Source organism: Hordeum vulgare, chromosome 2H (genome assembly GCF_904849725.1).
Source record: "Hordeum vulgare subsp. vulgare chromosome 2H, MorexV3_pseudomolecules_assembly, whole genome shotgun sequence".
NCBI classification, from domain to species: Eukaryota; Viridiplantae; Streptophyta; class Magnoliopsida; order Poales; family Poaceae; genus Hordeum; species Hordeum vulgare.
In genome coordinates, this window is record NC_058519.1 from 78,344,218 (window position 1) to 78,355,610 (window position 11,393).

At 43.8% G+C, this 11,393-nt stretch overlaps 1 protein-coding gene across 2 annotated transcripts; it reads left to right on the plus strand.

Moving 5' to 3' along the window:
* The first annotated feature begins 5,977 nt into the window (after positions 1 to 5,977).
* On the plus strand, positions 5,978 to 9,148 carry LOC123425151 (putative F-box/LRR-repeat protein 23). Of its 2 annotated transcripts, XM_045108830.1 has the most exons (5): positions 5,978 to 6,376; positions 6,658 to 6,808; positions 6,891 to 7,229; positions 8,068 to 8,608; positions 8,699 to 9,148. In XM_045108830.1, exons 2-4 carry the CDS (start codon positions 6,735 to 6,737, stop codon positions 8,561 to 8,563), a joined length of 909 nt encoding a protein of 302 aa, XP_044964765.1. In that variant the 5' UTR covers positions 5,978 to 6,376; positions 6,658 to 6,734; the 3' UTR covers positions 8,564 to 8,608; positions 8,699 to 9,148. The 2 variants fall into 2 exon arrangements, with proteins under 2 accessions (XP_044964765.1, XP_044964766.1); XM_045108831.1 differs by lacking the exon at positions 8,068 to 8,608.
* Positions 9,149 to 11,393: the final 2,245 nt, after the last annotated feature.

Consider the following 11,393-nt stretch of genomic DNA (forward strand, 5'->3'; position numbering starts at 1 on the left):
GGTCGTTGGCGGAGGGGTGCCGCTGGAGGAACGAGGCAAAGGGACTCTCATCGCTACAGCTAGGTTTTTAGTCGCCTGCCCGAGAGGAAAAGAATGAGGACGGGTCATGTCGAGCTGGGAGTAGCAAAATACTTGTTCTATACCGCATGTCTTTTAGTGACTAATCTGAACCATATGCGTGTGATTAGATGGCTAGGATTAAGTATGGGAAACGCTTCCTAACAGACGTCTGATACGAAACATTCTTGAGACCAGCTGGACGTTGTTGATTCCCTGTTATGATCTCATGACTCGGAGCCTCAAGCCACGCGCCAGAAGTCCACTAATAACCACGGGCCCACCGAATTAATCGCCCCGAATCAACTCTTCCCATCTCCCCTACCAGTCCGCGCTCAGGGCCGAGCTCGCCATGCCCATCTCCGCCCCTACTCTCTCAAACAACACATGTTCATGACCTATCCATCTTCCACATCCCAGCTGACAGTCGCACATGGAGGCAGGGACTGGCATGTACTGTTTTTTACCCGCAAGGTTGCAACGTCTCTCACAGTTGTGCTTAACTCCACTAGGATCGTATCGTGTCCACCTGTAGATTTGGCCTCGGATCTACATCGCGAAAGCGCCCTGGGACGAGGCCGGCACGAGTGGAATACCATGGGATTCCCCACCCCATCCTCGTCTGATCTAGGGTTTGGATCATCCCCTTTTAACGATTTTAATTCCTGCATTGCTAGTTGATTCCCAGTGTAACTTTTTTAAAGATTTGTGTTATATCTCCTCTCTGTTAATATCTTAATTTATTCCCTATTTTAATCGCTAAATCACTAGTCTAATTTTGTTGAAATCTATATGTATATCACTCAAATATGCCTACCTAGATGGTGGCAATTTTAGCTTCTTCCTTCTAAAAAATTTCAATGTTCCAAGTAACGATAGTTATGATTCGAGTGTACTCTCTTTTTGTGCTTCTTAATATAATGCATCTACATATAATTTTTTTGCTTCTCTTGAGATAGAGGATTGCTTCCAGTGGGAAACAAAAATTTAGTTAAAGTTGTATGTACGAGACACAAAACATGCACCTCTTGTTGGCCTCTAATATGTTTTCCATTATCAATATTTAGTCTTCCAACCAAGAATAGTAATCTTGAGCAGTCATATTTTTATGCTTCCTGCAAAATGTCATACTTTATTTAACATATAAGCTTCCTATTGTCGATGACTTTCTTCCGTACAATTGAAATATTCAATTATTCATGAAGCACAACTTTGTGATCATGATAGCAATCAAAATTTTATGCTTACAACGTGTATTTTATGTATGTTGTGAGAAAATGAACCTAATAATTCCTATCAATTGTTGTTCATCTAATTTTCTTCATATGATCCTATGGTAATGAGTTTTTGATTCAACCATTGTAAGTGTGTGCTACGTCTATTGAATAGACATTTTCCCCAATCATGATCAAATCCTAGTGTATGCTTCAATCACTATTAATGTGTGCTTCAACCATTGCCAGTGTTGCTTCTATTTGTACATTTTATTATACAACCATTTTGCTTCTTCTAGTGATTTCTTTTGTTCCAGTCACTAAATTGTGTGATCCTCTTTCTCATCGAATGCTTCAATTGTACAGATTCACAATGACTATGTAAGGCTTTGAGCGCAAGATCAACAAGCCACTGTTCTGTTGGTCGTAGTACAACTCATGTCACACACGGATTTTGTCATGTCCTGCACCTATCGTTATGTCGATCACGACGAAATGAAAATAGTGTTGTAATAGTATTTTTCTTTATTGAAAAATAGATTTGTAAACTTGTGTTCCCATTCGATTAATATGTCCAATGCTTCAGCATGCATGTTGTGTTTCCACTTGATTTCTTTGCAAAGCAAAATTTTGCATTGTATGAAAATATCATTCCGTTTGCACAGAAAATTAGTGTTTTGTTGAAAGCAATTTTATAGCCGATGGAAGCAAGCGATTGTTGCTTATGAAACAAGCGAAACTATTTTTTTCTGTTTTGATGAAGAAAAAGTATAGTTTGGTTGGATGCAATTCTCTATCCAATGAAAGTAAAATGATGGCACTGTTTCTGACACATTATATTAGTCTACAGAGGGAGTAGTTTATATGGAAGCAAAGTACTAAAATTGAAGCTGGAAGCAAATATTAGTGTGTGGAAGATAACAATGTCATGTATCATGCTAACCTCCCCCAAAAAAACATCATGCTACTAGGATCGGGAATGAATCAATCAACATAGGAAAAATGCATCAACAGGGAGGACACGCTATCAAGGACCAGTTACTACCTCAACCAGGTAATTAGTGGAGAAAAGAAATGACTCAACGCCCGACCTCCTTCCTACTACTTACTAGACCGGACGAATAGTATGGTTTAATCCTATGACCATTAAAGCGGTGTAACAAAAAGTAACCTTGCAGTTCTTTAATGCCTAGTATTTCTTTTGTAAACTAATATAAAAACGTTTAGATTACTAAAATAGTGATTTAAATGCTCTTATATTAGTTTACGGAGGGAGTACTCCATTAAGTATGGGAAACGCTTCGTATCCATAGTCTGGCAAGACTCAAGCATCAGACCACTTAAACGTCGTCGATCAATTCCATATCCTACGCTCAAAACTAGCCCTCTTTTGTAATTAAGGAAGTTAAAAAAATCACCCCGCAACGTCCGTGCAGGATCTTTTCCCCTAATCCCAGTTTCCTTTTCTGGAGCTCATCTTTCACCCCGAACGCAGCATATCTCCCTCGTCTTGCCAGATCCCTTTTCCCTACTATGCCGCCCTTGATCCTTCTTCTTCCCTCTCCGTCCAGCAGCAGATCGAGCTCACCGAACAGCTGCGCCCCTGGCTCCTCCTTTTCTCCTCGTCGTCGAGCAGCCCGACAACCCCATCTTCTACTCCACCGATGCGTTCCCTGGCCGAGATCGGTGGTGTCCACCCCATCTTCTACTGTTGATCCACCTCCCCGGTGCGCCGTCCCGCGACTACTGCTAATCCACCTCGCCGGTGCACCGTCCCGCCGCTGCTCTGTCATTCCCTGATCTAAACCACCTTCACCGCCCCGGTCCCCTGCCAGGCCTGCCCCGTCGCCATCGCTCCCACCTCGTTGGCGCGTCGTATTGGTTCGGCAAAGAAGCTCCGTGCGAATCCCAGTCCCCCCCATCCGGCGCACGCATGTACTCATCCTCGACGTAGGGTTAGATTCATTTCATCTTTGATTTCACCCTTGTTTTGATTTGCATTACTACTTTGGTTGCAATGCTTGCTTCGATTAAATTTGTTGAGTGTACCCATGTTATACCCGATGCTTGGAGAACTCTCGTTCAAGATCAAGGTTGGGAAAATCTTGTGAATATAGGCTCCACCTCAACTCCCAATGGTCTCGTTGAATGGTTAATATACAAGACTGATCTGGACGTATGTGAATTCAGAAATCCGTGTAACAACACTAGCATTCTATTTACTAAAGAAATGATTGACAAAGCTCTAATTCTTTCTCCAGGTTATAGGGATGTGGTGCTCACAACCAAGCACGAACAATCACCACACCGAGATTTCTATGCAATTGTTTGAAGCATTGCAGTTGTAGAGTTATTCTTTGTCTCTCTTGGATTTGTCGTCGCATGGTTATGTACTCTGATTGCAGGAAGCACATAAGAAGTTAGTAAGAAGCAACACACACCTTCAGGTAATAGGTTTGTGTGTCAAACGCCCGTACAAGGGATATTTTCATTGTTTGAAGCATTGTAGTTATAAAGTTCTTCTCTGTCTCTCTTGGATTTATTCATCGGATTTTGCTAATTTCATCACATGATTACGCACTCTGAATGCAGGAAACACGTCAGAAGTTAGCAAGAAACATCATTTTTGTCCACATGGCGACAGTGCAAGGGACTTGGTCCTCACATTTTTGCTTGCAATTTGTGACACCCTTGTAGATGGTGTAGTGCTTCCTTACGAGCATGGAAGCAAATTCAAGATTTAATGAAGACACATGCTCATCACGGTGGAAACATTTCCCACTTTATTTGAACTTTTATTATTTTTAGTGGGAAAAATATATATTTGTATGGAAGCAATTCTCTAGTCTAAAAATAGGATCAGAATCATTTGGAAGCAAAATATTAGCTTTGGAAGCAAGGCGTCATTCTTTTGTACGAACGCAAATTTTGATTTCATTGGATTCATGTTCCAAATTCTATGGAAGCAAATGCTCACTTCTTTGGATCTATATTTGTATGGAAGCAATTCTCTAGCTTGAAAATAGGATCATAATGATTTGGAAGCAAAATATATAGCTTTGGAAGCAAGGCGTCATTCTTATGTACAAACGCAAATTTTGATTTCTTTGATTAATATTCCAAATTCTATGGAAGCAAATGCTCACTTCTTTCAATGCAAATTCCAAATTCTTCATAAGCAAATTCGTGTTTATTCCGATGCAGATAGCATTTTAATTTTTTTCGAGAGTCCATAACAATGGTAAAACAAATGATGCAAGCATGAAATTGACGTCTACATCACAATGTAGACGATGCAAAATAAATTGTCATGTTGGACAAAAAAAACCAATTGAAACAATCTCCAGTTGACATGGAAGCAAATTCGCCGGCAGAAGCAAAATCAATTGGTATGCTTTCACTCTTAGCACGAACTTGATGATGAACAATAGTACGCATCAGATGCGCATCCGGTTTGCTAGATGCACCATTTCCCCTAACGCAGGTTTTGAAGCACAGAAGAAGCAATAAGAAGGAAGTTATTGCTAGTGAAGTAATTATCTGGGAGTAGTTGACGAAAACAAATTGCAATTAGTACACTGCATGCTAACTATCTAGCCCACGTCTTCAATCTGACGTATCATGAGACTTTAATCCAACGATCCAACAGTAGTCTCATGAAAGCCAACCATCAGTAGTCGAGAAAATTGGATTTTTGCCACCTTATTCGTTGGGCTTCGCACAATTGCCATTCTAGAGATTTGATTCGCATAATTGCCACTTAAGTTGTTGCATCCTTGATTAGCATGCCATTAGCCCCATTTAAATTATTTTTTACATTAATTGGCTAGTGAAAAGACCAACTTGCCCCTTAGTTATGTACATGTACGTACCTGGCAACGAATCAACGCTACAACTGCATCTGGCAATGAATCAATGCTACAACTGCATCTGGCAACGAATCAGCGCTACAACGGCAAAGCTTGCGCTGGCTGCCAATAATATAGCTAACTGCCATACTACGAGTCCTTCGACGTCGCGCTCGAGCGACTCTTCTCGCCGTCTTGCGCCACCGATCGCCTGGACGCCGCGTGCTGCCAGCTGGACGTCTTGCGCCGCCGATCGCCTGGACGCCGCGTGCTGAACCTCCTCATCCTCCTGGGGCGCTCCTTCCTGCCCCTCATCCCAGTCGAGTGGTCAGGCGACCAGGACGAGCGACGCGAGTACACTGGCGGGCGGTGACGGCGGTGGAGCGGAGGTAGCGACGGCGGTGGTCGGGTGGAGCGAGCGGCAAACGGCGGTGGTCGGGCGGGGCGAGCGACCACGGCGGTCGAGCGGAGGTAGCGACGGCGGTGGTCGGGCGGGGCGAGCGACAACGATGGTGGTCGGGCGGGGCGAGCGACCACAGCGGTCCGTCGGGCGGGCAGCGACATGGTCGGCCTGCACTCTGCAACTTGTTCGTCCCTGCTCATACAGATAAGCCATATAGATAAGATGTGAGTATATACAGTCAGGGACAGTTTGGTCTTTTCTTGTGCTTACAAATATAAAAAGAAAAAGGAAATCACTAAAAGGAGAGAAGTGGTATGGTAATCAACAAGCCAACGAACAGAGTGGCAATTTTGCAAAGCCAACGTTGAAAGCGGCAATTTTGAAAAACCACGTATTGAAAGTGGCAAAAATCCAATTTTCTCTCAGTAGTCACCGCTAGCGCTTGATTTATGCATTTCGTGCTTTTTATAGGAGTAGTGATAGGGTGTCCACCTGTTCCCGAGTTTTTTTTTTTGGCGTCCGCACCTCCCGCGGCCACCTCTAGCTAGACAGAGGGGAGCGGCGGCTCTGGCGGTGTCCCGGCGACGGTCCCACCGCCGTCCTCCTGCTCCGAGCGCGACCTTACATCCCCGCCGAGGACACGACCAGCCTCCGTGCGGCGCCAGACCCGGCGTGGGCGCGCCGCCGCCGGATCTGACCTCGCTAGGGCAGGGAAGGCATTCCAAAGCGCGACGGGTCGCCGTGGCCGTGAGCGCGTCCCCACGGGCCTGTCGCGGCGGGTGGCCGAGGGCGTTCGGGGAGCGGACCGCAGATGACATCAAAGCTGCCTCCTTTGGCGTCGTTGATTTGAGCAGGTAATTTCTCCTTCTCACCGGTAAAAAGATTGCGACTTTCCCTCATCTTAGCTGCGAAAAAGGATAAAAATCGGCAACTTAGGTCGCCTTCCCGTGACTGCGAGCAGCGTTTTGATGAATTCTCGGCATTTTGTTACCAATTTCTTCAGTTATGTAGCTGCACTTTGTTGTAAAAATCTCAAATTTCAGTGCGTCATACAGTCGGCCCACTCATTTTGGTGAACTGATAAGAAATCTCAAATCTCACAGAGGTTGCTTGTTATTTCTTTTTCCCGAAACAGGTTATTCAGGGGATTTAGATTTAACTAGTGATTTCTTTGTAAAAAAGAGCTCTTTCACCATCTAGCGTTTCGGAAGGATGCTTCAAGTTTTCCATCCGTCCCCAAAAAGGATGAACGGTGTCTCGCGGGGTGTCTATCGCCGCCGCCTAAGGTACCCTATGAATGCCAACTTCTGTTCCTTGATCAATCACCCCGAGTAGTTCGTTACCAGTGACGCCACCCTTTGCTTGCAGTCATTCCCGTGAAATGGAGGTGCAGGCAGATGCCGTCAGGGACTGGTCCAAGCTGCCGCCTGACATGCTTGTTTTGGTCTTTGCCAAACTTGGTGCAGTTGATGTTCTCATGGGTGCTGGCCTTGTGTGCCACTCGTGGCTCGAGGCGGCAAAAGAACCCAGCATATGGCGAAATGTCGACATGGAGCACCATGATGTCTTGCGAGGGAAGAAGAAAAAGAGCCGCGATGTCTTGTGTGCAATGGCAAAAGCGGCCGTGGACCGCTCCAAAGGGGAGCTCGAGGTGTTCGCAGGGAGCGAGTTTGTTACTGATCAGCTTCTCGAGTATATCGCAGAGAGGTACTCTTGTTTTAGTACTGTTGTTTTAATTTAAACTGCGCAAGCGTCTTATATTTAGGAATGGAGGTAGTAGTTGTTTTGTTCTTCTTTCAAGCTAAAATCGGGTGGCCTCTTAATTTATTGGGTACTGCTCACTGATTCGTTAACGGGCGTAGTGAAACTAGTTCACATAGATGAGATTCGTGCAGGGATTTGTGAGTGAATGTAGTCAAACCAGTGGTTTTTATAGATGAGGTCAAAACACATACTCCATCTGTCTGAAAATACTTACCGGAGAAATGGATTTATCTAGACATATTTTACTTCTAGATAAATATATTTTTATTCATTTCTTCGACAAGTATTTCTGAACGGGGGAAGTACATGAGTACCCGATGTTTAGCTGTTGTAATACATTATTTGCTCCCCATGCTTAGTTTTATACAGGAAATTATAAAGCCAAAAGTTGCAGCCTTTAGGTAGATCATCTCTACTATCTTATAAATTGGAGTTAGTGGCAGTGGTGGTGAGTTCACTCCCCCACTCCATCCCAATCTCCTCATCCATCTAGTACCCATCAGACCTCTCCAATTAGAAGGGGAAAAAACATATCATGCAATAGTGTCCCCACCGCTGCAGTTTTCACAAATGCAATGTTGCCTGCTTGGTTGAGTTTCTTCTTCACAACGTTGCACGGGAATTGGTTGTTATATACTACTAACCGAATATAACAAACTAATTATTTTTGATTCCATAACAACGCTCGGGCGTTGCGCTAGTTGCCAAAAAAGAACAAGTTGAATCTCGTTATGCCCTAATGCCATAACAGTGTTATGATCTCCTTCTCTTTTTTCCGCAGATCGCCCTCCCTCAAGAGCCTCAGCCTTGACTATTGCCATGTCTCCAACGAAGCATTCACTGAGCTTATAATAAAGTTTCCTTTGCTCGAAGAACTTCTCATTTCCCTATGTCCATTTGTTAATGGTGACGCATATGAGGTCACCAGCAGAGCATGTGCGCAGTTGAAGCGTCTCATGTTGCGGCAAGGGTCATATGGGGGTGAGAGCGATGGGGCACTTGGAATTGAGATGATGCACGAGCTGCGATACCTTACTCTCGTCGGTAGCGATATCACGACAGAGGAGCTGGTTGCCATCATCGATGGCTGCCCTCATCTGGAGCGCCTCTGCGTGCGCAACTGTTGCAACATCGTTGTGGATGGAGCCCTGCGAGCGAAGTGTTCAAGGATCAAGACGCTGATTCTCCCCCCTTTGCAGCACGTGCGCTGCCGTTACCGTTTTCACCCGGATGATACGATTTTCACTGACAAGTTTGACGATTGGAGATCTTCCTAAATGTGATGATTTGTCTCCAACGGCTATCGATCTATCCATATATAGGTCTAGCATGGCTACTTTTGTCATTTGGGTTATGGCATGAAGGGTTCAGGTGTCTATTCGCATTGCTAATCTGTGATACTGATATTGCAGACCATATGCGAAGGTAAACTCTGGTTTGTGGTGTTCTAAGAAGTTCCCAAGCTCGTGCAGACAGTGTTCAGCCCTTGGTCACCAGCTGCGTCAAGGTTGTGCTCTGCATCCAGCACCGCGCACACAGCACCATCACCAATGCCATGGCGTGCCCCTCCTGCTGCATGCGGTTGCCACATATCATTTCTTCTGAGCCTTTGTGGTTCCTGTTCGGTTGGTGGAGCATCTTGGACTAAGAAGCAGTTCTTCATAAAATTACTGTACTGTTTTAAGATTAGTACAAACATGGTTCTTCTTGATGTTTGGTTATCATTTGGACATGTTAGTGTATGGTGGTAAAAGCTAATGGGTTGGATATTGAAGACCATGGTTGGATACAGAGTCAAGAATTCTAGAATTTGTCGGTGCTGAGTATCTGATCATCATATAAAGCCTTTTACCTTTGCAGTCTTTGCTCATCTTTGCCCATCTGTTATTTCAAAAAGCTGCAGTAGTGTGACTGCAACGAGCAGGGTTTCAGTTGCAATCTGAAGTCTTCAACAAGCCTTGTCGACATTCGACTGTGAGAATTAGATATTTTCTTTAATTCTTGTCCTACATGATCAATACGGTTGTTACTTGGAATATTTTTGATTCACCTGTTGTGACCTAGAAATGACGAGATACCAAAGCATAATCTTTACAACCTCCGATCCATATTACAGGTTGCTCAAACAGATATACGTACCATTGAAATACCTCTAGATACGTCCGTTTGAGCAGCAAGTGATATGGATGGGAGGGAGTAGTTCAGTTCGTTCTTAGGGTTGATTATAATTTGGGTGAAAAACTTTGGCTTAGTTTTTTTTCTCCCAAAAGAACTTGGTGGGTTAGCTTAGTGGCACATAATCCAATGTAGTTAATACAATAATCAGGTGAAGAACAGAGGTTCATCATTTGAACTGTAGAACACAATATTATTAATTTATCATTGCACAACAGGCACAAAATCTCATTGCACATTTTTTTTATCTGAAAGTGCACAATGAAAGTGCACAAGTCTTCAGTAGCGGATCCAGAAATTCAACTTTGGATGCTCATTTTTTTTTTCTATTTTAAGAGCGTCTTCAGACGAACTTTACAAATCTGGTCCCTCAAACGTCCGCGCACGCGTCCGTGAACATTTACCTGTCAAACTTTAAATTTGTCTTTTCATAACCGGACACCTCAAGTATCGTATCTCAAATTCATACAAACTCATCCAATTACTACGACGATGCGTTACACTCATCGTTCGACTACTCCTTTACTACTAACATTTAATCAGACCGGTATTGTCTCCTCCAACCCGTAGGGGATGACACCCCCAGTCGACGGATCTAGACTAGTCGAAGTCAGATCCGCTACCCACCATGCCGGAGAAGAATGGAGATTGTCGAAGGTGAGTTTGGGTGGCGAATGGGAGTTAAGGGAAGTGAAGTGAAGTGGCTAGGGTTTGGTTCGACGAGCAGATGGAGACGAATATATGTGGGTTGAGGCCGACATGGCGAGCTTTCCTGGACGTGCCCGGACGCCCCATATTCGTCCCATATTTAAAATGGATATGAGGGGTGTCGGTCATCTTAGACATTTAAGGCGCCCGCTGAGTCGAAATTTTGTTGCCGGTTAGTGACCGGAAGGCCTGTCCGGATGTTTGAGAAGGATTTGGGACGTCCGATTGTAGATGCTTTTACAAAGAAAAACAAGTAGTCTGGTTGTACCCCACATATTTAGGCCATGCCTAAGCAAAACAAGCATGACTTCTGATTTAGGCTCTCAGCTACGTTAATCATGCATGTCAAGAATTTGTGCTATGGGTTGTAGATTTGAAACAAATGAGATGAGGTACTCAGCCTGTTGGCCACTAGTATTTTTTATCAGAAATGACTCATGCTAGATGAATGGTTTACTCCAAGCTTCTATGAAGATTAGCTTGGTCGTAATGGAAGTATTATAAGTAGTATCATGCATGTCAACTAGGCATATTTGATGAGGTGGCATGAAATTAAATGAGGAAAGAGAGGGTTGAGTATCATATTATGATACCGTATCATATTAAATGTTGTGCTACTATGTGTCATGCATGGCAATAAATGAACTATTGCATGATACTACTCCCTCCGTCACGGTTTAGAATGCACGCTTGGAAAATATCTTGGACCAAGGTAGTCACCGATTGGTTGTGAGATGTAGTAGGTGTAGATGCTAATGCGACTAATCAACTGAGAAAATACTAGTACTAATGCGTGAGCATCAAATTAGGAGGGCGCATGCATGAGTAGTACTAGTACTAATTAATGAGAGTAATTGCTTTCACGCCTTAAACCTTGTCTATTTTGAAAACGCACGCAAGTTTAACTGTGTTTTCTAAACCGTGACGGAGGGAGTAGTACATGATACTATGCATTACGGATATAGTATCATACACTAGTATCATATGCATGAGAGTGAAGTTTGAAACAAACCCTGACGTTGTAGAGGTCGACTGAAATAAACCCTCACCTTCAAATCCCTAAAATTGGTACCCTGTATTTACAGATCCCAATCAAACCGAGCCCTGTGTGAATAAAATCTTGTTTGTTGTAATAGGAAAGTTGTCATCCCAGCCGGGATTGACTCCTACAATCACTTACAACATGGACCCACTTGTCATTTTTTTTAAAAAGAGGGTCACCCC

Excerpts from the sequence above, each read along its gene's own strand:
- LOC123425151 (XM_045108830.1), top strand. The coding sequence starts at position 6,735 with ATGCTTCAAGTTTTCCATCCGTCCCCAAAAAGGATGAACGGTGTCTCG. Across the intron at positions 6,809-6,890 it reads GTCTATCGCCGCCGCCTAAG|TCATTCCCGTGAAATGGAGG; the intron begins GTACCCTATGAA and ends CTTTGCTTGCAG. Across the intron at positions 7,230-8,067 it reads CTCGAGTATATCGCAGAGAG|ATCGCCCTCCCTCAAGAGCC; the intron begins GTACTCTTGTTT and ends TTTTTTCCGCAG.